Raw genomic sequence first — 25,649 nt, 5'->3', positions numbered from 1 at the left:
ATGTGGGGCTCGATCCCAGGACCCTGGGATCATGACCTGAGCTGAAGGCAGATGCTCAATGACTGAGCCACCCATGTGCCCCTGGATAGAATTTTTTTAAATTCCTTTCCAGAAGGCAAAAAATTACGTCACACTATAATTTGTATTTCCATAACTGTGATGTTGAGCATTTTTTTATATGTTTATTGGCTGTCTGTATAACTTCTGGGAATTGCTTATGCATATCATTTGCCCATTTTTCTTTTGTTTTTTTATTGTAAAAGCTTTGTTGAGATATAAATCACATACTATACAATTTACCCACTTAAAGTATGCAGTTTACTGAATTGTAGTATTTTCAAAGTTGTGCAACCACTACCACAGTCAATTGAGAACATTTTCATCACCCCAAGAAAAATTCTTACTGCTTTTTAAGTGTCTTAATATAATTGATCTTGTAATCTTTATCTGTTATTTATGTTTGAAATTTTCTATAACTTTTTTTAACTTTTTGGTTTTCTTTTTTTTCTTTTGTTTTTAAAAATGTTTTATTTATTTATTTGACAGAGAGAGAGCACACACAAGCAGGGGGAGCGGCAGAGGGAGAGGGAGAAGCAGGCTCCCTGCTAAGCAAGGAGCCTGACTCGGGGCTGGATCCCAGGACCCTGGAATCATGACCCAAGCCAAAGGCAGACATTTAAGTGACTGAGCCACCCAGGCGCCCCTGGTTTTATTTTCTTAGCACGCAGAAATTTTTAATGATTTTGTTGTCAGATTTAACCATTTTTTCCTATATGGCTTTTGTCTTGCTCAAGGGCTTCCCTGCTCCAAGGATCAAAATATGTTCTTCTCCAATTTCTGCCAACACTGCGCTTTTATTTTTTGTATTTATTTTGTTTAATCCATTTAGAATTTATTTTTTTGTTTTTTATTTTTTTTATAATTCACTTTACCATTTTTTTATGATGTTAATCACCATACATTACATCATTAGTTTTTGATGTACTGTTCCATGATTCATTGTTTGCGTGTAACACCCAGTGCTCCACGCAGTATGTGCCCTCTTTAATGCGCATCACCAGGCTAACCCATCCCCCCACCCCCCTGCCCTCTAGAACCCTCAGTTTGTTTCTCAAAGTCCATAGTCTCTTATGGTTTGTCTCCCCCTCCGATTTCTCCCCCTTCATTTTTCCCTTCCTGCTATCTTCTTCTTCTTTTTTTTTTTTTTTTTTTAAAACATATAATGTATTACTTATTTCAGAGGTACAGGTCTGATATTCAACAGTCTTACACAATTCACAGCACTCACCATAGCACATACCTTCCCCAATGTCTATCACCCAGCCACCCCATACCTCCCACCCCCTACCACTCCAGCAGCCCTCAGTTTGTTTCCTGAGATTAAGAATTCCTCATATCAGGGCACCTGGGTGGCTCAGTTGGTTAAGCGACTGCCTTCAGCTCAGGTCATGATCCTGGAGTCCCAGGATCAAGTTCCGCATCAGGCTCCCTGCTCAGCGGGGAGTCTGCTTCTTCCTCTCCCTCTGCTTGACACTCTCCCTGCTCTCCCTCTCTGTCAAATAAATAAAATCTTTAAAAAAAAAAATTCCTCGTATCAGTGAGGTCATATGATACATGTCTTTCTCTGATTGACTTATTTCGCTCAGCATAATACCCTCCAGTTCCATCCACATCGTTGCAAATGGCAAGATTTCATTCCTTTTTGGGGCGCCTGCGTGGCTCAGTCGTTAAGCGCCTGCCTTCAGCTCAGGTCATGATCCCAGGGTCCTGGGATCAAGCCCTGCATCGGGCTCCCTGCTCGGCGGGAAGCCTGCTTCTCCCTCTCCCACTCCCCCTGCTTGTGTTCCTGCTCTCACTCTCTCTCTCTCTCTGTCAAATAAATAAAATCTTAAAAAAAAGATTTCATTCCTTTTGATGGCTGCATAATATTCCATTGTGTGTGTGTGTGTGTGTGTGTGTGTGTGTGTGTGTGTGTGCGCGCGCGCGCGCGCGCACATCTTCTTTATTCATTTATCTGTCAATGGACATCTTGGCTTTTCCATAGTTTGGCTATTGTGGACATTGCTGCTATAAACATTGGGGTGCACATACCCCTTCGGATCCCTGCATTTGTATCTTTGGGGCAAATACCCAGTAGTACAATTGCTGGGTTGTATGGTAGCTCTATTTTCAACTTTTTGAGGAACCTCCATACTGTTTTCCAGAGTGGCTGCGCCAGCTTACATTCCCACCAACAGTGTAGGAGGGTTTCCCTTTCTCCGCATCCCCACCAACATCTGTCGTTTCCTGACTTGTTAATTTTAGCCATTCTGACGGGTGTGAGGTGGTATCTCATTGAGGTTTCGATTTGGATTTCCCTGATGCCGAGTGATGTTGAGCACTTTTTCGTGTGTCTGCTGGCCATTTGGATGTCTTCTTTGGGAAAATGTCTGTTCATGTCTTCTGCCCATTTCTTGATTGGATCATTTGTTCTTTGGGTGTTGAGTTTGCTAAGTTCTTTATGGATTTTGGATACTAGCCCTTTATCTGATATGTCATTTGCAAATATCTTCTCCCATTCTGTCGGTTGTCTTTTGGTTTTGTTGACTGTTTCTTTTGCTGTGCAAAAGCCTTTTATCTTTTTTTTTTTTTAAAGATTTTATTTATTTATTTGACAGATAGACAGCACAAGCAGGCAGAGTGGCAGGCAGAGGGAGAGGGAGAAGCAGGCTCTCCGCCGAGCAGGGAGCCGGACGTGGGGCTCGATCCCAGGACGCTGGGATCATGACCCGAGCCGAAGGCAGCCGCTTAACCGACTGAGCCACCCAGGCGCCCCAAAAGCCTTTTATCTTGATGAGGTCCCAATAGTTCATTTTTGCCCTGGCTTCCCTTGCCTTTGGCGATGTTTCTAAGAAGAAGTTGCTGCGGCTGAGGTCGAAGAGGTTGCTGCCTGTGTTCTCCTTTAGGATTTGGATGGACTCCTGTCTCACGTTTAGGTCTTTCAACCATTTGGAGTCTATTTTTGTGTGTGGTGTAAGGAAATGGTCCAGTTTCATTCTTCTGCATGTGGCTGTCCAATTTTCCCAACACCATTTGTTGAAGAGACTCTTTTTTTTTTTTTTTTCCAATTGGACATTGTTTCCTGCTTTGTCGAAGATTAGTTGACCGTAGAGTTGAGGGTTCATTTCTGGGCTCTCGATTCTGTTCCATTGATCTATGTGTCTGTTTTTGTGCCAGTACCATACTGTCTTGATGATTACAGCTTTGTAATAGAGCTTGAAGTCCAGAATCATGATGCCACCGGCTTTGCTTTTCTTTTTCAACATTCCTCTGGCTATTTGGGGACTTTTCTGGTTCCATACAAATTTTAGGATTATTTGTTCCATTTCTTTGACAAAAGTCGATGGTATTTTGATAGGGATTGCATTGAATGTGTAGATTGCTCTAGGTAGCACTGACATCTTCACAATATTTGTTCTTCCAATCCATGAGAATGGAATGTTTTTCCATTTCTTTGTGTCTTCCTTAGTTTCTTTCATGAGCATTTTATAGTTTTCTGAGTACAGATTCTTTGCCTCTTTGGTTAGATTTATTCCTAGGTATCTTATGGTTTTGGGTGCAATTGTAAATGGGATTGACTCCTTAATTTCTCTTTCTTCTATCTTGTTGTTGGTGTATAGGAATGCCACTGATTTCTGTGCATTGATTTTATATCCTGCCACTTTACTGGATTCCTGTGTGCGTTCTAGCAGTTTTGGGGTGGAGTCTTTTGGGTTTTCCACATAAAGTATCATATCATCTGCAAAGAGTGAGAGTTTGACTTCTTCTTTGCTGATTCGGATGCCTTTTATTTCTTTTTGTTTTCTGATTGCATACCACCCCAAATGTGCCCGAACTCATCTGATCTCGGAAGCTAAGCAGGGTTGGGCCTGGTTAGTACTTGGATGGGAGTCCATTTAGAATTTATTGTGGTGCGTGCTTGCTTCAGCAGCACATATACTAGAATTTATTGTGGTGTGAGGAAGAGATCCAAACTTACTTATTTTTCCAAATAGATGGACTGTTGGCTCAGCTGCCTTTATTGAATAGGCCATTCATCCATATCCTAAATTCTCTTACAAAGGTCTATTTCTTGATATTTTAGTTTAGTTCATTGATATGTTTGTCTCTGCTTGCACTAGTACTTTATTGTTTTGTTACTATACTTTTATAGTATGTTTGATGTCTGGTTAGGCAAGTCTTCCCTTAGTTGTTTTATTTTTCAAAAATTTCTTGGCTGTTTTCAGGCATTATCTTTTCCAAATGTTAAAATCAACTTGTTAAATTCTTTTAAAAAGTCCAGTTGCATTTTGATGGAGATTTCCTTGACTTTGTGGATTTGGAGAATTTGTGGATTAATTTTAGAAAGATCACTGTGGTGGTAGTTTGAAGAATGAGTTGGAGGGAGGTAAGACAGAAGGCAGGGAGACCATTTAATCAGGCATATGTATATTTTTTAAATTTATTTATTTATTTATTTATTTAAGTAATCTCTACCCCCATCCTGGGGCTCAAACTCATGACCCTGAGATGAAGAGTCACATGCTCTTCTGCTGAGCCAGCCTTGCACCCCAGGGTTGGTTGGTTGGTTGGTTTGTTTGTTTGTTTTTGCCAAGGATCAGATAGTAAATACTTTCCACTTTGCAGGCCATGTGGTCTCTATCACCATTATTTTGTCATTATAGTTTGAAAGCAGATATAGATAGTATATAAGTAAATGGACATGCCTGTGGTCTGATGAAACTTTATTATTTGTTTTAAAGAAGATTTTATTTATTTGAGAGATTGAAAGTAAGCAAGAGAGAGAGAGGAGCAGGGGGAGGGGCAGAAGGAGAGGAAGAAGCAGACTCCTTGCTAAGCAGGGAGCCTGCTAAGCAGGGAAGCCCAACATGGGGCTTGATCCCAGGACTGGGATCATGACCTGAGCCGAAGGGAGATGGTTAACCAACTGAGCCACCCAGGCGCTCTCCACCGCCCTCCCCGCCGACCCTGATGAAACTTTATTTACAAAAAAGGGTGATGGGTCCAATTTGGCTTTTGAGCTGTGGTTTTCCAACTCCTGATTTAGGCTATGGCAGTAATTCACGTAAGAGATGATATTACCATAAGCATGGGAGGTGGCAGGAGAGAAGATGAATTCAAGAACAAGGAGGTGGCAGATGAGAGGGTTCGGTGATTACCAGGATGAGGGGCATGAGAGAGAGGAAGAAATCATGGCTGATGGGATCATAAGGAGACAGTGAGAGAAGTGTAGGGCCGTTGTTGGGGTGCAGCTGAGCGGTGGAGAGGACATTGATTTTGGCTATTTTTTTTTTAAGATTTTTTAAAATATATTTGACAGAAAGAGAGACAGCGAGAGAGGGAACACAAGCAGGGGGAGTGGGAGAGGGAGAAGCAGGCTTCCCGCGGAGCAGGGAGCCCGTTGCAGGGCTCAATCCCAGGACCCTGGGATCATGACCTGAGCCGAAGGCAGAAGCCTAACGACTGAGCCACCCAGGCGCCCCTGGCTATTTTTTTTTAAGATTTATTTATTTATTTGAGAGAGAGACAGAGCTGGCATGGTGGGGAGGGGCAGAGGGAGAGGGAGAGAGAGTTCCAAGCTGATGCTCACGCCAAGTGTGAGCCTGACGCAGGGCCCGATCTCACGACCCTGAGATCATGACCTGAGCCGAAACCAAGAGTTGGACACTCAACCAACTGCACCACTCAGGTGCCCCTGGCCTTTATTTTTTTTAAAATAAGTTTTTCTTTTTTTTTTTAAATGTATTTAATATATATATATTAAATATTTAATATATTTTTTAATAATATATACTTTTAGGGGCATCTGGGTGGCTCAGTCATTAAGCGTCTGCCCTTGGCTCAGGTCATGATTCCAGGGTCCTGGGTTCGAGTTCTGCATCAGGCTCCCTGCTCAGCAGGAAGCCCCCTTCTCCCTCTCCCACTCCCCCTGCTTGTGTTCCCTCTCTTGCTGTGTCATTCTCTGTCAAATAAATAAATAAAATCTTTAAAACATATATATGTATAGGGGCGCCTGGGTGGCTCAGTCGTTAAGCGTCTGCCTTCGGCTCAGGTCATGATCCCAGGGTACTGGGATCGAGCCCCACATTGGGCTCCCTGCTCAGCGGGAAGCCTGCTTCTCCCTCTCCTACTCCTCCTGCTTGTGTTCCCTCTCTCGCTGTCTCTCTCTCTGTAAAATAAATAAATAAAATCTTTAAAATATATGTGTATATATCTTAAAGATTTATTTATTTTAGAGAGAGAGAGCTAGAGCACGAGCAGGGGGACAGGGAGAGGGAGAAGGAGAAAGAGAATCTCAAGCCAACTCCTAACTCAGCACAGAGCCCAGTGTGGGTCCGATCCCATGACCATGATATTATGACCTGAGCTGAAATCAAGAGTTGGACTCTCAACCAACTGAGCCACCCAGGCGCCCCTGATTTTGGCCTCCTTAAGTAAGGTGCCTGTGTGGGCTATCAAAGAGACAATACTTGGTAGGCAGTTGAACATACATTTCCGGAACTTGGAAGAAGAGACCTAGACTGGTACTGTTGATTTTGGAGTTGTCAACTGCAGATGGTAATTGAAGCTGTGGACATGGACGAGAGTTCTCAGAGAGGGTGGAGAGTGAGCAAAAAAAAAATGAACCAAGCCAAATCCCCGAGGAACCAATCACATGTAAGGAACACATGTAGGAAAAGGATTTCTCATAAGAGTCTGAAAAGAAGTCTGTAAGAGCAGGAGAGAGAGCGTGGTTGTTAATTGGAAATGGGGGGTCTGCAGGAAGTTCTCTCAAAGAAGAATCTCGAGATGTGTAAACACTGATAGGAAGGCAAGAGGGAGAGCAAGGCTGAAGTAACAATGAGAGAAATAAATGTATATGCGGGAGCTTCAGTACTTGTAAAGTGCTATGCAAAATTAGGCATTGATTCTTCCTTGAGAGTCAAGAGGCTCTTTGGTCCAGTGCTGTGCACGTGGAGTGCACTTAGGGGTAGTTGGGGGTGTTGACTATCAAAAGCAGAGGAGAGGAGAGAGCAGCCGCAGGTCAGTCTGGGCTAGCCAGGTGTGCAGTGGGCCACATAGAGGGGCTCCCACCTCAGGGGCTGGTGGTAGCTTAGAACTCCTACGTTGATAGCTATATTAAGAGTGAAAGAGGTTAAATCCTGTTGTGAAAAACAGTAACAGTTCGCCATGTGGAAAGTATTTTTAGGTCTCAAGAGTAGCAGTGCTTTATTGATACTGTTAGCAAAAACTTGGTGGAATTCTGAATTTGGAGACCATAAATATATTAGAACATACAGCGTCCCTCAGAACATACAGAATTGGGGGGGGAGTTGCTCTTCTGGTAGTTTGGGGTCCGCTTCAGTGGGAACATCAGCTCCCCCTTCAGTTTGGTATACAACAAGGTTCAGTTCTCTGCCAAGCTCTTGCTATGGGGACATCAGTTATAAATAAACAAACACTCGCCCGGAACGTTATGGTCATCCTGCCCAGGCAGGCTCCCAACTTTCTGATCACCATCAGACACCAGCTATGGGTTCACAGAACATCTTGCTGAGAGCGGCGCTAAACACTAATTGTGTATTTAAGTCCTCTGTGTGTTTTGCTCTTGTTTATTTAAGAATAGTAGTTAAAGGTGTCTGAACAGAGAGCACTCTGTTGGAGAAATTATACACAGAAGGCATTGCCATGCATGTAAAATTCACCATACTAAGGCCATTGAGGCTGATTTTGCTTTCTCCTTAAAGCTTTGGAAATCTCTATTCCTCTAGGGAAGACAGCCCACAAGGCTGGTGATTATCCTGACAGTTTCTATCATTGTATTCTGCTTTTTTATTTTGGTGTATTTTGCCACTGGTGTTGAGTATATAAATGTAACTACTTTCTAAAGTATTACTCATATTTTATCAGCATGCTGTAAATATTTTTTAAAAATATGACAACTTAGGGACGCCTGGGTGGCTCAGTTGGTTGGGCGACTGCCTTCGGCTCGGGTCATGATCCTGGAGTCCCAGGATCAAGTCCCGCATTGGGCTCCCTGCTCGGCGGGGAATCTGCTTCTCCCTCTGACCCTCTTCCCTCTCGTGCTCTCTATCTCTCATTCTCTCTCTCTCAAATAAATAAACAAAATCTTTAAAAAAAATATGACAACTTAGAAGGCTTTCCATAGGTTTTAATTTCATTCAGGACACATTAGTTATTTCTTTTGAACTACAACTCTAATCTTACAATGGTGATGAATAGGTTTTACTAATAGAGATTTATTTTATTTATTTTTTTAAGATTTATTTATTTTTTTGACAGCGATAGAGACAGTGAGAGCAGGAACACAAGCAGGGGGAGTGGGGGAGGGAGAAGCAGGCTTCCGGTTGAGCAGGGAGCCCAATGTGGGGCTCCATCCCAGGAACTTGGGATCATGACCTGAGCCGAAGGCAGACGCTCAACGACTGAGCCACCCGGATGCCCCGAGATTTATTTTTAAAGTACAATTTTTTTCAGAATGCTAGTTCTGAGAATTCACCAATCCAAAGCAGTAAAGACTTACTAAGGACCTACTGTGTGCTAGGCGCAGGCTAGGTTCTAGAGAAACAGATATAAATTCACCACTATTTCTGTTCCCAGGGAGCTCACAGTTCAGATAGGATTTCTCTTAGTCAAATAAGCTTGGAAAGTATTGCTTACTTTGTCTCCGTTTATCTTAGAGGTTCTCATTGTATATATGTATATTATGATTTAGAGATACCCTATAGTAAAGAAAGCTCTTTGTATTTATTTATTCCACAGTTTCTCAAGTTCATATCACACAGAAGCTGTGTGTGTGTGTGTAAAATTTCTTAACATCTTGGGGAATCTTTGGAATAACATCATGCAATAGAAATTGCTACAATAATAGAAATGCTCTATATCTGTGCTGTCTAATACAGTAGCCATAGCCACATGTAGTGGCTAGTCTGACTAAGGAACTGAATTTTAAATTTTATTTAATTTAAATTTAAACAGCCACATGTGGCTTATGGCTTCTCTATCGAACAGTGCAACCTTGGAAGCTACTTTGAGAAATGCTGATCCAGGGTATGTCTTTCCTTACTCGTTCTACAAACATTTTCAGCAAGTTCATGGTGGTTCACTGAGTAAAAGCATCCTTGTCCTCAAGGAGCTCCTAGGTTTGGTGGGGGCAACAGGCACCCACTGTGTCATGATGGGTATAAGGTAATTGCTTGGAGCACATGGGGAAGAATTTCAGCTTTGGGTGGGAGGTTGGGATTGATCAGAGGAGGTGTCCTGGAGGAATCCTAGAGTGTAAGTCCTAGAGAATCAGTAAGAGTGTGCATAATGAAATTCCCTACCTACTTCAAGGTACAGGTGCTACCTGTTCATTGCAGGGAATGTTTGTTCGTCTCCATTTCTTGTCCAAATAAAAGTACCCTTTATAGAGCTTGTAGGAGTAAAGTAACATAACCTCATTCCTGTCCATTCTTCTGCCTACTAACAGTCATTTGAACCTTGTGTATAGTGGACAGTGAGTGGCATGTGAACATGGAACTCAGTACCTTTGAATGCCCACCCTCATCTTCTCAGTGGAAGACTGACGTCATGCTGATGATGTCATTTATGGTGATTCCGATAGAAGCAGGAATAGGGACAATGCCTCTCTTTCAGTGGGTTGAGGAAGGCCTCTTGAAGGGGTTGAGGTTTTTGGAGGGCTGCAGAAACTTCAGGTGTCAGTCTTTGGTCCTGTCAGCTGTGCGACGCTAGTCTGAACTTTGTCTTTCTTCTTTCCCTCCAGATGGTGTCCTACTCTTCTGTCCTCACAGCGATCAGTAAGGTATGGCCACAGCCACTCGTGAGCCAGGTGGAGGGCAGAGGGGTAGAGAGGTAATAGTCACAGGTGGGACCCCACCTCCTTGACTGCTCTGATCATACGAACTCTGAGGCTGGACAGGCAGCACACGATGCCTCTAGCTGGCATTGCTGTGCTCCATTGGAGGGAGGAGGATTCTGGGAAGTGGAGGCTGGATATTAGGAGCCAAGTTCCAATGTTGAAAGAATGCCGGGGGCGCCTGGGTGGCTCAGTCGTTAAGCGTCTGCCTTCGGCTCAGGTCATGGTCCCGGGGTCCTGGGATCGAGCCCCGCATCGGGCTCCCTGCTCGGCAGGAAGCCTGCTTCTCCCTCCCCCGCTGCCCCTGCTTGTGTTCCCTCTCTCGCTGTCTCTCTCTGTGTCAAATAAATAAAATCTTTTAAAAAAAGAAAGAAAGAATGCCGAGTCTGAAACCTGAGGTTGGAGGAAAGATGAGCAGGCATCCTGAATATGCCATCTGCCTCATGTGTGAGCCCGGGGGTCGACTGGGATGTTCCGTAGCATTGTTGCTGTTCTTTCCACAGTTTGATGACTTTTCCCGGGACTTGTGTGTCCAGGCTTTGCTGGATATCATGGACATGTTTTGTGACCGACTGAGGTAATGGCAGGGCTCGTAACCTTCCAGCATGATCTTAGTGTCAGGAAGAAGCTCCTAGTCCATAGACTGACACCAACCCGATGGGGCCCCGCACTCTTCCCTCTTGCTCATCTGCACCCACCCATTCCCATCCTTTATTCCTTAGTCCCTTAGGACAAAAGGCCTTTTCTCTTTGGAGTGGCTCGTTTGAAATCTTGTCCGGTGGAAGCCGACGGGGCTGTCTCCCCTAGGACTTTGCTAGCTTCCCGGCTCTCTTTCCCTAGGAGGGGTGTACCGGCCACTCTGGGGAACAGTGGTGTGGGTCATGTTTCAGCCTTTGGAGCCGCGACAGATTTTGCACCCTTTCCCCGGTAGCTGTCATGGCAAAGCCGAGGAGTGCATCGGGCTGTGCCGGGCCCTTCTCAGCGCCCTCCACTGGCTGCTGCGCTGTACTGCAGCCTCTGCCGAGCGGCTCCGGGAGGGGCTGGACGCCGGCGCTCCAGCTCCAGCGGCCGGGGAGAAGCAGCTTGCCATGTGCCTGCTGCGCTTGGAGAAGACCCTCAGCAGCACCAAGAACCGGGCCCTGCTCCACATCGCCAAACTAGAGGAGGCCTGTATGTCCCCCTGGGTCCCCTGAGCCCTGCCTGCCACTCTTCCCATAGCCGGTTCTTTAATTGAGAGGGGAGAGGCAGGATGCCATCCCACTTCTTTCCAGGAGGATCTGAAATCATCCCACTTCCTTTTTTTTCTCCCCATAAGCATTGCATACATCCCAGGGACTTGGGCAGGGTGGCACCCGAGCCAATCAACCAACAGGTATTTACTGAGCATTATTGTATGCCCAGCACTGTGCCAGGTGCTGGGGGCGGGGGGGGCGGGGGGCTACCAAAGGAGCATGGGGCAGGGTCCCTGCCCTCAACAAGCATACATGCTAGTGGGGAGCAAGACCAGTACGTTAATATACATGGAAGAAATTAGAGGACGAGAGAAGCACACCATCCATCCTTGTGTTTGTCTCCACACTACTCGTCTGAAAGCACATGACTCTTGGGTTTGAGTGTTGCTTAACATGTCCCTTTAAACATGGTACCTGTCTGCTGTCAGGCCTGTTGGATCATGCACCTCTTGACTCAAGTGCAGATGTGAAATGTTGGAACCCTTCAGAGTCAGAGAGGAGACAGATCACCTGGTGGGAGGGGAGACTCTGGTGTTTTTGGACGTGGGGCCCGAGGCCATGGTCTTGTAGTGGCTTGAGACCACCTAAGGCTCTCTTACTCTCCAGTAACAAGAATGCTAGAATGGGTCACACCCAGGTCTTCAGGACCTGTTTGGAGAATTTATTATTAGTATTAGTATATTTGTTACTTCTCAAAGTATGTTTTATTGCCTGTCAAAAGTCCAGAGAGATGAACCCTCCATAAAAATGGGCTGTGTTGACAGTGTCTTACCTATCTTGAGCCCTTGACAAATGTTTAGTGGCTTGAAAAGTAAATGAATATTTAATTTAATTTTAATGGATCTCAGGTCTTATCTTTTTGTTTTTTTTTTTTTTCCCCATGCCACATGGAGGTTAACGGGCTAGTTGGTGCCAATATTCATCATTTGACCCTCTGGAGTTGTAACTAGGATAAGTGACTCATAATTAAGTGCAAGATAATGCGGCATTTAGGAGGAGAGGTCAGTGGGTTGGATCAGTTGGGTGAGTTGTTGAAGGATCCGGGCTTGAACAAAGGCTTGAGGAGAGTGAGTTTGAGAGGTGGCAATAAGCCAAGCGGGGGCGCCTACAGAGGGGGTGGGCAGTGAGAGCAGAGGCCTCGGCAGGGTGAGGCAGGGGTGAACCCAGGAGGCTGGTTAGGAATCTAGCTCGACAGCCGTAGAGAGTAGTGCCCACTGGCAGGGCTGGCCACTCCTGATGTGATTTGTGGCTGCCTCCCTGTTCCAGCCACTGGACCCCAACCCTGCTGTGCCTCTCTCTGCCACTGCCTGTGTTAGGCCGTATGTAGGCTCTAAGGTTGGCTGCGTGCTTCCACTAGAAGGCAGGCCTCTGGGGCTAGTTTCTAGGGCCTTCACTGTTGGTGCTCACCCCCCTTCTAGAAACAGTGCATGCTGCCCTCAGGCCCCTGGCCTCCATGTCATCCTCAGAGGAAGCCTCCATATGTGGTTTTGAGGGCCCAGGGGGGCCAAAGTTGTTGAGCTCAGGGCCAGTGTCTTCCTCTCCTCTGTTTCCCATCGTGTGTCTGCATTTCCTCTTCTTCACCAGCCTCCTGGACTGCCATTGAGCATTCTCTCTTGAAGCTTGGGGAGATCCTGGCCAGTCTCAGCAACCCTCAGCTCCGGAGCCAGGCTGAGCAGTGTGGCACGCTCATTAGGAGGTACCGGGCTCCCAGGCTGATCGGGGTGGAGGGAGAGAGGAAAGGCCCTCGGTGTGGGTGGGGAGTTGTGGCCCCTGGCCTCCACCCCTCTGCTCTCACCTGCCCGCCACCTCTTCCTGGCTCCTCACACTGTCCCCTTTATATCTGTTCCCTTCAGCATCCCCACAATGCTGGCTGTGCACTCGGAGCAGCTGCATAAGACTGGCTACCCCACGGTCCATGCGGTGGTCCTGCTCGAGGGCACCATGAACTTGACAGGCGAGACACAGCCCCTGGTGGAACAGTTGATGATGGTGAAGCGCATGCAGGTGGGGGGCCCAGAGTTGCTTCTCTGTCAACATGGCGGGCTGGCTGCGTGGGGCAGTGGGGAGGATTCTTCTGGTACTTCTTGGGAGAAAGGGGGTTTCTCCTGATTCACGGTAGAAAGCTGATCCCTGTCATGCACGATGGTGCCATTTCACGTGACATCCCTGCTTCTCACCTAGGAGTGGGGTAGCACCTGTCCTGCACTGTCTCTGAGCTTGCCTGACCAGCCCCCACCTTCCCCCCACCCTGGGGCCTTCAGAAGATGAAGGGGGTTGGGCACCCTCTTAGGCTTCACTCTTGGATCATCCCACAGCATATTCCCACCCCACTTTTTGTCCTGGAAATCTGGAAAGCTTGCTTCGTGGGGCTCATCGAGTCTCCTGAGGGTACGGAGGAGCTCAAGTGGACAGCTTTTACCTTCCTCAAGGTACCTGGGACGTGAGGGACACCTGCGTGGCTCAGTTGGTTAAGGTACCTGGGATGTGGGAGTAACAGAGTGCCCAGTCTAGAAATGGTTCTCAGGAAAAGCAGCGACACCCAGGATCTTTGTCCCACATTTCTCCCCGCTGGCATCGTCCGCAGCCTGCCCGGTCCCCCAGCGCAAGTTCCCATCGAGTCTTTTCTCTGAAAGTCCCAGGGCTATATTTAGCTGCCTTGGCAGGCGCCTGCCATCTCTTAGCACACAGGTGCCGTTTAGCTCAGTCATCAGCCAGATTGGCACAGGGCAGTTATGGGAGCCAGGGAAGTGGCCCCAGTCCTTGAATCAGGGTTCCCTTGGCTTATGGCGATTCCTTGTGGAGCCAGCAGAAGTGAGGGGTCCCTGTGTCCTGTAGGCATTAGGCACCGGACGCTTGGATACCTGCCAGCTTTCTAACTTGGCCCTGAGAGTGCTTTCGTTTCCAGGGTGGAAGGGTTCCTGTCTCTCTGCTTGGAGCAGGGAGATGGAGGGAATGCCTTTAGTTCTGGGTGGAAGAGAAGAAATTGATCTTCCTGTTTCTCCTCTTGTGTCATTCTCTAGATCCCACAGGTTTTGGTGAAGTTAAAGAAATACTGTCATGGGGACAAGGTAAGTTGGAGAAATGAGACGGGGGTAGGGTGGGGCGTGGGAGTTGGTGAATCCTTGTTTCCACAAGGGCAAGGGAGGAACAGGGGCAACGGAAGGGTCAGTCTTGCGTCCTTGCACCTGGGGGCTGGCTGGCAATGTGAGTGCACCTGACATCTGCATGTGTCCACGCGCACACACCTGTGCTCCAGACAGGCGGCCTGGCCACCCAGGACGCGAGGTGGCCAAGGTGACCAGGGCTGGTGTAGAGCGCTGGTCCTCTACACTCCTCCCTGTCGTGTCACGGCAAGCCGGTGGTGGGCGTGACCGGCTTGTCAGGGTTTCTATCCAGCGGGGTGTCCATGTGAGCCTGCATCACAAGCTATGGGTGGACTTGAGGGCCTAGAAGCCAGATGGCAGCCCCTGGCTCTTTGTAGGACTTTACCGAGGACGTCAGCTGTGCTTTTGAGTTCCTGCTGAAGCTCACACCCTTGCTGGACAAAGCTGACCAGCGCTGCAAGTACGAACTCCCCTGCTCACCCCCGCTCTACTAGAAGGTGTTACGGGCTCTTCCCCTGCTCCTCTGTGCCAAACAGACCTCAGGGGGCTGTCACCTGGTTCGTGCCCCTTGGCAGGGGCAGGAGGCAGCAGCCTGAGCCCCTTCAGGCCCTTGAGTGCCTGAGCCTATCTCCCATCCCTCAGGCACTCAAAACATTCTTCCTTCTGAAGGAGGGAGGAGACCAGGCAGGTGCCTATGGTTCCCTCCCCTCAATAATCCCTGCCGTGTGCCCCGGCCCCTCATGATCTTTTTCCCCTCACAGCTGTGACTGTACAAAATTCCTACTCCAAGAATGTAGCAAGCAGGGGCTTCTGTCTGAAGCCAGTGTGACCAACCTCATGGCCAAGCGGTAAGCGTGAGCTCCCTCGGGCTGGCCGAGGGGCTGCTTTGCTCTCCTTCCCTCGTGTCCACCCTGGAGCACTGGGTGCCTCCCCCACCCCCCAGTGCAGGTGTCTGGGGCCCTGCCTGGGGTTACCAGGAGCAGCAGACACTGGCTTCTGCACCCTTATGGGCTGCATTTGAGTTCCCACCCTCCTTTGTGAGCAAAGTAAAAATCCTAAATCTTCCTTTAATCTCAAGTGAACTTTCAAAATTGAGGTGATTACCTAGTGACAGACTGAAGCAGTTGCAACAGTGGATATGCTTTCATAAACATCACCCCGCCCCCAGAGGTTCTCCTGTGCTCGCCACCTTCCCTGAGCCTCTGCTTCTGGGGCCGGACTAGGGAGCCCGTCAGGAATCAATCTCCGTTTCTTTTCCCTTCTCTTGGCCAACGGCTTCTGGCCACAGCGCAGCAGACCGGGAGCATGCACCCCAGCTGAAATCAGGAGAAAATGCCAACATCCAGCCCAATCCTGGGCTGATTCTCCGGGCGGAACCCACTGTCACAAATATCCTTAAGGTGAGTGTGCCCTTCCCTTACCTCCAGGGTCATCTCTTCCTTTTTTCTACTTTTGCCTCTGCTTCCAGATAAATAAACTGAGGCCATAGACCTCCCTGTCTTTTGGCTTTTATGTGTAGTTACTTTGAAAGTAGAGAAACAGGCAAGGCAGGGAAGCTGCCATTGAAAACTCACATTTGTTGAGCATTACTTGGAAGGCAGGCTCTGTGGTAGGGGGGCTTCCACCTGCTCTCTCAGAAGCAGTGGAGAATCTTACCCTCTCCACCCCCACTGCCACGATCGCAGTTCAGTTGGGAGGGATGGGTCAGAGAGCAAGGATAGATTTGGGAAATGGTTTTCCAGACTGGAGTCAGAAAGATGTAGATTGAATTGCAGATGTAGGTTGTGGTATGCTATTTAATGGAGACATGCAGAGAGGGAAGCTGTGGTTGGGCTGTATCTCGGGGGCTCTGCAGTTGTTCAGGACTTGATTTCCTGTCCTGTCCCCAGACGATGGATGCAGACCACTCCAAGTCCCCAGAGGGCCTGCTTGGAGTCCTGGGCCACATGCTGTCCGGGAAGAGTCTGGATCTGCTGCTGGCTGCCGCTGCTGCCACTGGGAAGCTTAAATCCTTCGCCCGGAAATTCATCAAGTAAGGGCAGGCTGGGCCCCTGTCCGGGGTCGTGGAGGCAGGTCTGAAGGAGGGAGTAGCAGAATAGGAGCAAGGCACTGGGGTCTGGGTCTCCCTGGGGAGGCCCAGGGCAAGCCAGAGCATCCCAGTGGGAGACTCTGGGGGAAGGGCCAGGTCTTTGGGTATCAAGTGTTCTTTTCTTTGCAGCTGAGCATGAGGTGGAGGTGTTTGATGAGACGAGAGGCATCGAATGGTGGGCATGGAGGGATTCGGGTGCGCCCAGTTGTTAATAAGGGGCTCTCAAACACTGTTGACTTTTTTGGTTGCCCCGGAATTTTATATATAGAACTTTGTTCCATCCAGTGAGCCATTCCCTGGGCCTTGGAAATCTTTTTTTTTTTTTTTTTTTTTTTTTAAGATTTTTAACTAATCTCTACACCCATCGTGGGGCTCAGACTCACAGCCCTGAGATCAAGAGTCATATGCTCTACTGACCGAGCCAGCCAGGCGCCCTGCCTTGGAAATCTTTTAAAAACAGAAAGCATTTTTTTCTGTGTAGCGGTGGTGTTCATTTTAAGTTTAAACCCTAATTCAGACTCCAGTGATGCTTTCCGGACAGGTGTAGCCCCCTGACCCCCTGCCCTGCTTGCTGTGACCTGTCTCCATTCCTCCCCCAGTTTGAACGAATTTACGACACACGGCAATGAAGAACTCGGTGAGTCAGCTCCGTGCACCCCCAGGCCCGGCACTGTGGGAGGGGTGGTGGAGGGAGAGAACAGGGAAGGGCAGAGGGCCCGTTGCTCCTCCTGGGGAGGCTCTTTTCTCCTCTGAGCAATGACTGACTGAAGCTTTTGGGGAGCCTTGACGGGAATGCTGGGAAAAGGGTTCTTCCAAAACCAGCGCTGCTCTTGCCCTCCCCCTTTATGATTTGGTTGGGTACGGGGAAGAAGGAGGGTCTCAGGAGTCTTTGATTCCAAGGAAGGGATGATGTTCTAATTGAGACTCAAGAAAAGGATTCTGAGCCTCAGAGCTTTGAAGGAGCCACTTGGTCACTGACCTTCCTTGAGGCAAATGCTGATCCCCTCCTGATTCAGCTGAGGGCTCTGGGCCCTGTTGGGGGCTGTGGGGTCAGCCGTCTTGTTCTCCGTAGCCAAAGCAGCCTCCGTTCGCGCCTTGCTCTTCGACATCTCCTTCCTCATGTTGTGCCATGTGGCCCAGACCTATGGTTCAGAGGTGAGTGAGAAGAGAACAGTCAGGATTAGGGGCACCAGGATTAGGGGCGGGGAGACGGGGAAGGAAGTGACCAGTAACTTGGCTCCCTGGTCTCCCAAGCCAGTTCGTTCTGCTGCCTGCAGAACGCAGGTGCCCCCACCCTTGGCGGGTCCACGGATACCCCCTGTGTCACATCCTGAATCCTTCAGTGCTGCATCCACACCCACCACTGGGTGGCAGCACAGCCCCCGTCTTTCTCCCTTCAACCAGTTCGTCTTCAGTTCTTCAGGCTGGAAAGTAGAGGCAGTGGGGCACGAAACTGAGGCACAGGGCACTGGCTGCTGACGCCCCCTTCCTTTCCTAGGTGATTCTGTCCGAGTCGAGCACAGGAGCACAGGTGCCCTTTTTTGAAACGTGGATGCAGACTTGCATGCCCGAGGAGGGCAAAATCCTGAACCCTGACCACCCCTGCTTCTGGCCTGACTCCACCAAAGTGGAGTCCTTGGTGGCCTTGCTCAACAACTCCTCGGAGATGAAGCTGGTGTCAGTGGCCGGGCACCCGCTCCAAGGGTGGTGGTGGGGGCAGGCCAAGACCCTCTCCCTCAGTCCATCCCACACTCCCCCGTAGTGATTTTTCTCCCCCCCCCCCCCCCCCGTAGGCAGATGAAGTGGCATGAAGCCTGTCTCAGCATTTCAGCGGCCATCTTGGAGATCCTCAATGCCTGGGAGAATGGGGTGCTGGCCTTCGAGTCCATCCAGGTAGCCCCACCTTTCCAGCAGCCTTCTTTCTTCCCTGAGACACAGAGCCAGTGTTTGATAGCTTGTTACACTTTATAAGAATAAGAAGACTCTTAAATCCAGGAGCTCATGCTTGGATGTTGATCTTCCTTGTAAGATCAACATAGGCTTAGCCACTCCCTCCCACCCAGGTAACTTTGGGAAAAGCATACTTGTGGGGAAAAGAGGTGTGGGATGCGGTCCAGGACTCCACCTGCGACACTCAGCTGCCCACAGAGGCTGGGGAAAGTGATGGTCAGGGAGGGGGAGAGCGTGGCCTCAGTCACCCTTTCCCCTCCCCCCAGAAAATCACAGATAATATCAAGGGGAAGGTGTGCAGTCTGGCAGTGTGTGCTGTGGCTTGGCTCGTGGCCCACGTGCGGATGCTGGGGCTGGACGAGCGTGAGAAGTCGCTGCAGATGATCCGCCAGCTGGCGGGGCCGCTGTACAGTGAGAACACTCTGCAGTTCTACAACGAGAGGTCAGTAACCCGTCCCCTCCCTCCGGGAGCGCGGAGGGCCTGCCGCGAGCGGGCAGCACCCCCAGTAACCAGTAGCCCCCTCTCCTCTTAACGTTCCCAGACGGGCTGCTCACTCACTCCCATTCTTACTTGTGTGTTCACGCACTGACTCAGCAACACTGAGTGTGTGTCTCTGTGCCAGGAGTGTTTATGACCCGGCACCTGCTGTGTCCCAGAAACACAGCCCCCGAATTGCTATGATTCCTGTCTTCAAAGAGCTCAAGTTGTGGAGAACTAGCTCACCAGAACGGAGTGGTGGTCTTAGCCGCGGCACGGCATAGGCACCAGGAGCCCATCCACAGAGCTGTGAGCCTTGGGCCCACCCACCCTCGTCATCCTCCCCCCGCCTCCCTCTTGTGACGTTTTGCTGCCTTGGCTTTTCAGAGGCTTGGAGGACCTCCCTGGTGACTTCATCCGTGTGGAGTTCGGTGGTGTTGGTTGATTTCCCCATCCAATAACTGTTCTTTTTTAAATTGTGGTAAAAAATACCTAACATAGCATTTACTATCTTAGTTCAGTATATAGTTCAGCAGTGTGAGGTATTCACATCGTTGTGAAACAGATCTCTGGAACCTTTTCGTCTTGTAAATCTGAGACTTTGTACCCATTTAGTAACAGTTCACCCCTTTTACCTCCCTTAGCTTCTGGTAACCACCATTCTACTTTCTGTTTCTCTGAGTTTGACTACTCTAGGTACCCCACGTAAGTGGAATCCTGCAGTGCTTGTCTCTCTGTGCCGGCGTGTTCCACTTAGCCTAATGTTTCCCAGGGTTCATCCATGTTGTAGCCTGTGTCAGAATTCCCTTCAGAATAATATTCCGTTGTATGTATGCGCCACGTTTTGTCTATCCATGCATCGGTGGATGGACACTTGGGTAGTTTCCACCTCTTGGCTGTTGGGAATAGTGCTGTGATGCAGGGAGCATGCACAACCAGTAAGCTAGGAGAGAGGAGTCCGCAGGTAGCCACCCAGGTGCCTTAGAGGGGGGAAGTGGGAACATCGTGCCAAGATGTGGTGGGAGAGGGTCTGTGAGGTTATGACCTTTTTCCTCCCTCCTTCCCTCTTCTTCCCTCACGTCCTTCCTCCCACAAGTAACGGAGGGTTTGCTCTGACAGAATCCGTGCTAAGCACCCTGACCCTGACCCTGGGTGAGGAACAATGGGACACCCGTGGGTGCCTCATGCAGGTGGGAAAGCGGCGCTGAAAGTCGCAGCAGCTCTTAGACCCACGCAGGGTTCCAGGAGCAGTGAGCACTCACCCCGGTCTGAGCGCTAACTCAGTCAAAGACTGCTCGTGAGAACATTCCTGGATATACGCTTCTATTTGCCCAGCTACCAAAGGCCGGGAAGAGTCGAGTGGGGCAGCCCTTGGGCCCCTGTCCTGGAAGTAACAGTTTACTTTGGGAGGAGGCCAGGGCTGGGCGGGGACCCCCCCTCTCCCCCCAGCACTCAGCGCAGAGGGAAGTGATTATATTTATTTATGTCCAGGGATTGGCAGGGCTCAGGTCTGGGGGATGGGGGGAGTTGGAGACAGTGAGAGAGGAAATATGAATATATCGCTGGAATAACCTGGGGAAGGAGAGCAAACTGCTCCCCCCACCCCAGGCTTTGTGCCCAGCAGGTGAGCGGCCTGCCAGAAGCCGGACTGGTGGGGTCAGGTCTGCTAGGGGGTTGTGACTTCCTCTCGTCTCCTCCCTCGGCGAAGAATGGGGTTAATTCCCCAGGAATATTTCCGTAACTCAAGTCCTGGGAAAAGTCTGGCCTGGATGTTTGCTCCGTTCTTGAACCTGGTATTGCCTGAACCTAAACGTCAGGTCCTCTCCCCATCCCCCAGGGTGGTGATCATGAGCTCGATCCTGGAGCACATGTGTGCTGACGTGCTACAGCAGACAGCCACCCAGATCAAGTTCCCGTCCACGGGCGTGGACACAATGCCCTACTGGAACTTGCTGCCCCCCAAGCGGCCCATCAAGGAGGTGCTGACGGACATATTCGCCAAGGTGCTGGAGAAGGGCTGGGTGGACAGCCGCTCCATCCACATCTTTGACACCCTGCTGCACATGGGAGGTGTCTACTGGTTCTGCAACAACCTGATTAAGGTACCTGGGAGTCCTAGTAGGCTGGGGGAGCAGGTCTCCTCAGACTCAGGGAGACAGCTGAGAGAATACCAGGCAGAACCAGCATCCTACACCCAGCCTGGTCCGCGGGGCTCAGTCTCGGGGCTCCTGGGCTCTGAGGGGGGCCACCTCCTCAGGGAGCAGTGGCCAGAGGCTGATGCGGAGTGAGGGATGGAGCTGCACCTGGGGCCGCTCCTGTGTCCCCTCTCAGAGAACCCCGTGTTTGGAGCCCTCAGGTCCTCATCTCCCTGCCCCGCCCGTACAGGAGCTGTTGAAGGAGACGCGGAAGGAGCACACGCTGCGGGCGGTGGAGCTGCTCTACTCCGTCTTCTGTCTGGACATGCAGCAAGTGACCCTGGTCCTCCTGGGCCATATCCTGCCGGGGCTGCTCACCGATTCCTCCAAGTGGCACAGCCTCATGGACCCCCCCGGCACTGCTCTTGCCAAGTAGGATTCTCTCGGAGCCGCAGGTCCCCACGGCGCAGTGCCGGGTGCCCCTCACCTCGGGCCGCCCTGGGAGGCTGGGCTGTGGGGGGAGCCCTGTCAGCCCCGGCACAGAAGCCCTCTCCGGGGCCCCCTGACTTTACCGTCTTTTCCTGGAACCCTTTGCCAGGCTAGCCGTCTGGTGTGCCCTGAGTTCCTATTCCTCCCATAAGGGACAGGCGTCCTCCCGCCAAAAGAAGAGACACCGTGAAGACATCGAGGTAGGGGACCCCTCTGTTCACTTGTTCATGTGCTCAGCAGACATTTGCTGAGCCTTTTGCAGGTAAGAGGCCCCTTCCCAGGCCCAGGCCCTGCCCCTGGGCGGCTACGTCCCGGCTCAGCTGGTTGAGCGGCTCCAGGGGTGACTGTGTGAGGGGGTGTCTCACTAGGGTTGTGGGAGGGTGAGGGAGGCTGGCCCTCCTGGAGATGCCGGCCGAGGCCTGTGGTGGCCGGACTTTTCCTCCTGTACGAGCTCTAGCGCTCTTCTCTGGTAATGGGAAATTTGGGGCCTAGTGGGTAATAGTGACTCTCTCACCCTGCAGGATTATATCAGTCTCTTCCCCTTGGATGACATGCAGCCCTCAAAGCTGATGCGACTGCTGAGCTCCACGGAGGAAGACGCCAACGTCCTTTCAAGTCCCAGTGAGCATGAGGACGGGGCCGGGTGGGCTCCTCCTTCCCTGGGAACTCGCTTCTGCCTGGGAAAGCTGCTTGGCGTAGAGCCCGGCCGCCGGCGTCTTTCCTGGTCAGAGTGTGGTGGGAGTTGGTCCCATTCTGCCCCCCACTGCTGCTCTGTTTTCTACCTGCGGAGAGACCAGAGAGGTTGCCGGGCACCTCTCCCAAAAGACTGAAGCTCCTCTGTCCAGACCCCAGCCCAGCCCTGGACACACCGCTGTCCCTTCCCCACCCTTTACTCACCACGAGTGAGTTCACTACCTCGGGCACAGCCTGCCATTGACTCACCAGCTCTGCCCTTCCTTCCCCTGAAACAGGCCCCGCGGCCTGGCCTGGGGCTGGGGCGGCTCCCCACTCTTCCTGCCTAAAGAGCACCCTTCCCCCTCAGGCTCCCCTTGATGTTATTACCTCTCCCTGCCAAGGGCTTCTTCTGTGGCATTTAATTTTTCCTGTTTCCAGAAATTTCTCTTGAGTCTAGAAGTTTCTCTAAGACCTTCTGGGCATTAGGGCACCAACTGTGCAGTTGAGTAGAGGAAAGATGCTACGTCTGCCACCCGCAAACCTTACGACCTTTGGCTGGTTACTCAGCAAATCTGACTCTCGGTTTCTTTGTCCGTGAAGTGGGGGTATGAGGATTATGCGGCCTGATCTGTGTGTAGCCCGGAGACTGGAGTCTGGCAGTGCTCACCAAATGTTCTCTCTCATGTCCCTCTGAGATATCTGTATTCAGGGCCCCTCTGTGACTCTGGATCCTGGACCCTCCGCACCCCGGGGCTGGGGGGCTCCACACCCGTCGGACGAGGGCGTCCCCAGGGCAGAGGGGTTTTGAAGCTAGGGGGCCTTTCCCTCAGCCTCCCTCCACTTGGCCCCACAGCCGACCGCTCCATGAGCAGCTCCCTGTCAGCCTCCCAGCTGCACACGGTTAATATGAGAGACCCGCTGAACCGAGTCCTGGGTGAGTCCTCCCACCGCCCTCCGGCCCAGGGGGCTGAGGCCTTGGCAGCTGGAGGGGGGCCGCCTGGTGCCCCTTCACCCCTGTTAGTGTCCCCACCTTGTTCTTCCATCTCTCCAGGTGCTGGCTCTCCTGTCACCCCCAGGCCCTCATTCAGTCCCTCTCCCCCCCCCGTTCACTTTCCTTTCACATTTGCTTTTTGTGCCGCCACCTCCCAGCCTCACGTCTTCTCAGACCCTACTCACGAGTGCTCCCTCTCCCCCCATTCCGCGCAGCCAACCTGTTCCTGCTCATCTCCTCCATCCTGGGGTCGCGGACCGCCGGCCCGCACACTCAGTTTGTGCAGTGGTTCATGGAGGAGTGTGTGGACTGCCTGGAGCAGGGCAGCCGGGGCAGCATCCTGCAGTTCATGCCCTTTACCACTGTGAGTGCTTCACCCCGGGCGCGGGCGGGCACCCCCCCCCCCCCACAGCTCAGATGGGGGCAGCAGAGCCTGGGGTTTAGGAGCAACCCTCGGAGTAGGAGCCCTTCCTTCCCGGACATGGCAGCCACCACCAGGCAGCCCCAGCGAGCAGCCATTTGTCTGTCTGTGGCAGGTATCAGAACTGGTGAAGGTGTCAGCCATGTCCAGCCCCAAGGTGGTTCTGGCCATCACGGACCTCAGCTTGTCCCTGGGCCGCCAGGTGGCTGCCAAGGCCATTGCTGCGCTCTGACGGGCTTGGGGTGGCCGCAGGGGCCGTCTGGGGGGCCACAGCCCCAGGTGCCTCAGAAGGGAACAGTGAGGAAAGATGAGACATCATTGCTCATATCCACGTGATGTAAGAGCCCTGTGTCATTTCCAGATCATTCTCCTCTCCTGACATCTCATCTCTTAAGACGTCTCCCAGTTTCTTTCATAATTTCCTCTGCCCACAGCCAGCACCTAAAGAGTGTGCGCAGCCTGGCTCTTAGCCCAGGGCCCTCAGCACCCCACATCCCTGCCTTGCCTGCCTCCCCCTCCCAACAGTAGATGTAGCTCTGGGAACTTTGCAGGTGCAGAGTATGTATATTTATATTTTTGTAACACATGAGGGAAGTTCCTCTCGGCTCATTTGTAAATAAAGATCTTTGGGGGTCCCTGTGTGAGAGTCCCAAGTGGTGTCAGTGCCTGCGTCCCATGGAGGCAGGAAACATCTTCTCCTTGAATCCCATGTGCTGTGGCCTAGGAAGAGGCTCAGTACTGTGGCTGAGGGGGGCGGGAGGGGTGCGCGGAGGAGGGCTGGGCTCAGGCTCCTGTGTCTGTCCACTCTGCAGGGGCAGGGCTTCCCTTCCTCAGACCCGCACTGGGCGACAAGGAGTCAACATGCGCGTGTGCCGCCTACCCCCACACCCCAAAGTCAGACTTAACTCTGAGAAGGGAGAGGCTTTGGCGAAAGGCCCCACTGGTGCTGGGGTAGGGTGTCCTGTTCTTCTGACCCGCTCCCACTAGAGCCAGCCCCACCCAGAGCCTGACTGGCCCCGAGTTTGATCAGTCTCCAGAGGAGGACTGGGCGATGAGGGGCAGGATCTCTTTAACCCTTGCTTGTCTTCTCCACACATCTCCAAGCCCCGGGTCCTTCAGGACCAAGCAGTGAGGGAGGGCTCTGAGCCACGCAGCTGGGGGTTCTGGCCCTGCTCAGCCAGACCTTCCTTTCTAAGGAGCCAGATGGAGAGGGGAAGTGGGAGGCGCCTGAGGAGCCCAGGGGACGCCCTGAAATGGGGGACCGGTTGGCCATCTGGACTCTCCCGGGTCTGGTGGAGGCACCCAGGAACCACAGGTGCGTCTTCGCCGGAGGACACGGAGAGGAGTGCCTCCAGCCTGTGATGTGAAGCAGCCCCTCCACTCTCTGCTGCTCTCTCACGCACGCACCTGCCCTCCCGCCCCGGGAGGCTGAGACCGGCGGGAAAGGGACGGGTGGCATGAGGTTGCTCCCGGCCCGGTCGGAGGCAGAGCTTGAGGGAGAGAAGTGCAGGGCCGGGAATGTGAGTTCTGACCCAAGTTGTCACCTTGAACTCAGATCTCCTGATCTGTGAAGGGCACCTCTCATTTTTTTTTTTTTTAAGATTTTTATTTATTTATTTGACAGAGAGAGACAGCGAGAGAGGGAACACAAGCGGGGGGGAGAGGGAGAGGGAAAGGGAGAAGCAGGCTTCCCGCCGAGCAGGGAGCCCGATGCGGGGCTCGATCCCAGGACCCCGGGATCATGACCTGAGCTGAAGGCAGACGCTTAATGACTGAGCCACCCAGGCGCCCCAAGGCACTTCTCATTCTATCTCTGTGGGCAACGGTGAGCGCAGATGGGCTGGAGTTTATGGAAGATGGCAGATATTAAATCCTCCCTTGCTTCAGTGTCTGTCTGCGTCTGGACTATTAAGACTCCCCCCTGCCCCCAACCCCACGTTCTCCTCTCCCAGTATGGTGGCCCTTCTGCCTTCTGTCTTCCCCTAGGCTGGGCCTGCGTGAGCGCAGGGACCTTGCCTGCCTTGTCCACTGCCATGTCCCTAACACTCAGCCCAGTGCTTGCAAAGAGTAGGCACAAGAGAAATCCGGGCCAAAGGCGTCAATGTTGATGAGCTAGAGGACTGCCCCCTTCCTCACTGCACCTCCTCTCTCCCTCCCCTTGGCCTCATTCACCATTCAACTCCCCGC

At 51.3% G+C, this 25,649-nt stretch overlaps 1 protein-coding gene and 1 non-coding gene across 11 annotated transcripts in view; both read left to right on the top strand.

The window, feature by feature from the left end:
* Positions 1-24,101, top strand: part of MED24 (mediator complex subunit 24) — a 36,635-nt gene extending 12,534 nt beyond the window's left edge. For 8 of the 10 annotated variants that reach the window (XM_073883878.1, XM_073883875.1, XM_073883877.1 and 5 more), the window contains 24 exons: positions 9,806-9,844; positions 10,402-10,475; positions 10,830-11,068; positions 11,214-11,270; positions 12,715-12,826; positions 12,984-13,134; positions 13,446-13,559; positions 14,151-14,198; positions 14,612-14,694; positions 14,996-15,082; positions 15,523-15,634; positions 16,124-16,266; positions 16,923-16,960; positions 17,396-17,478; positions 17,822-18,000; positions 18,117-18,216; positions 18,540-18,715; positions 20,589-20,853; positions 21,137-21,318; positions 21,485-21,575; positions 21,897-21,996; positions 22,904-22,984; positions 23,257-23,405; positions 23,578-24,101. In XM_073883878.1, the coding sequence (XP_073739979.1) occupies positions 9,806-9,844; positions 10,402-10,475; positions 10,830-11,068; positions 11,214-11,270; positions 12,715-12,826; positions 12,984-13,134; positions 13,446-13,559; positions 14,151-14,198; positions 14,612-14,694; positions 14,996-15,082; positions 15,523-15,634; positions 16,124-16,266; positions 16,923-16,960; positions 17,396-17,478; positions 17,822-18,000; positions 18,117-18,216; positions 18,540-18,715; positions 20,589-20,853; positions 21,137-21,318; positions 21,485-21,575; positions 21,897-21,996; positions 22,904-22,984; positions 23,257-23,405; positions 23,578-23,694 (2,820 nt within the window). In that variant the 3' untranslated portion in view covers positions 23,695-24,101. The remainder of the gene's footprint in view (positions 1-9,805; positions 9,845-10,401; positions 10,476-10,829; positions 11,069-11,213; positions 11,271-12,714; positions 12,827-12,983; positions 13,135-13,445; positions 13,560-14,150; positions 14,199-14,611; positions 14,695-14,995; positions 15,083-15,522; positions 15,635-16,123; positions 16,267-16,922; positions 16,961-17,395; positions 17,479-17,821; positions 18,001-18,116; positions 18,217-18,539; positions 18,716-20,588; positions 20,854-21,136; positions 21,319-21,484; positions 21,576-21,896; positions 21,997-22,903; positions 22,985-23,256; positions 23,406-23,577) is intronic. The other 2 variants (XM_025859347.2, XM_073883880.1) reach the window with 2 other exon arrangements.
* Positions 17,214-17,317, top strand: LOC112814154 (small nucleolar RNA SNORD124). Its single transcript, XR_003205689.1, has one exon. It is a non-coding gene; the product is annotated as a small nucleolar RNA SNORD124 (small nucleolar RNA).
* Positions 24,102-25,649: the final 1,548 nt, after the last annotated feature.

Source organism: Callorhinus ursinus, unplaced genomic scaffold (genome assembly GCF_003265705.2).
Source record: "Callorhinus ursinus isolate GAN/ISIS: 27379988/994484 unplaced genomic scaffold, GSC_fseal_2.0 scaffold52, whole genome shotgun sequence".
In the NCBI taxonomy this organism is placed as follows: Eukaryota; Metazoa; Chordata; class Mammalia; order Carnivora; family Otariidae; genus Callorhinus; species Callorhinus ursinus.
This window is presented reverse-complemented; position numbering and strand designations above follow the sequence as displayed.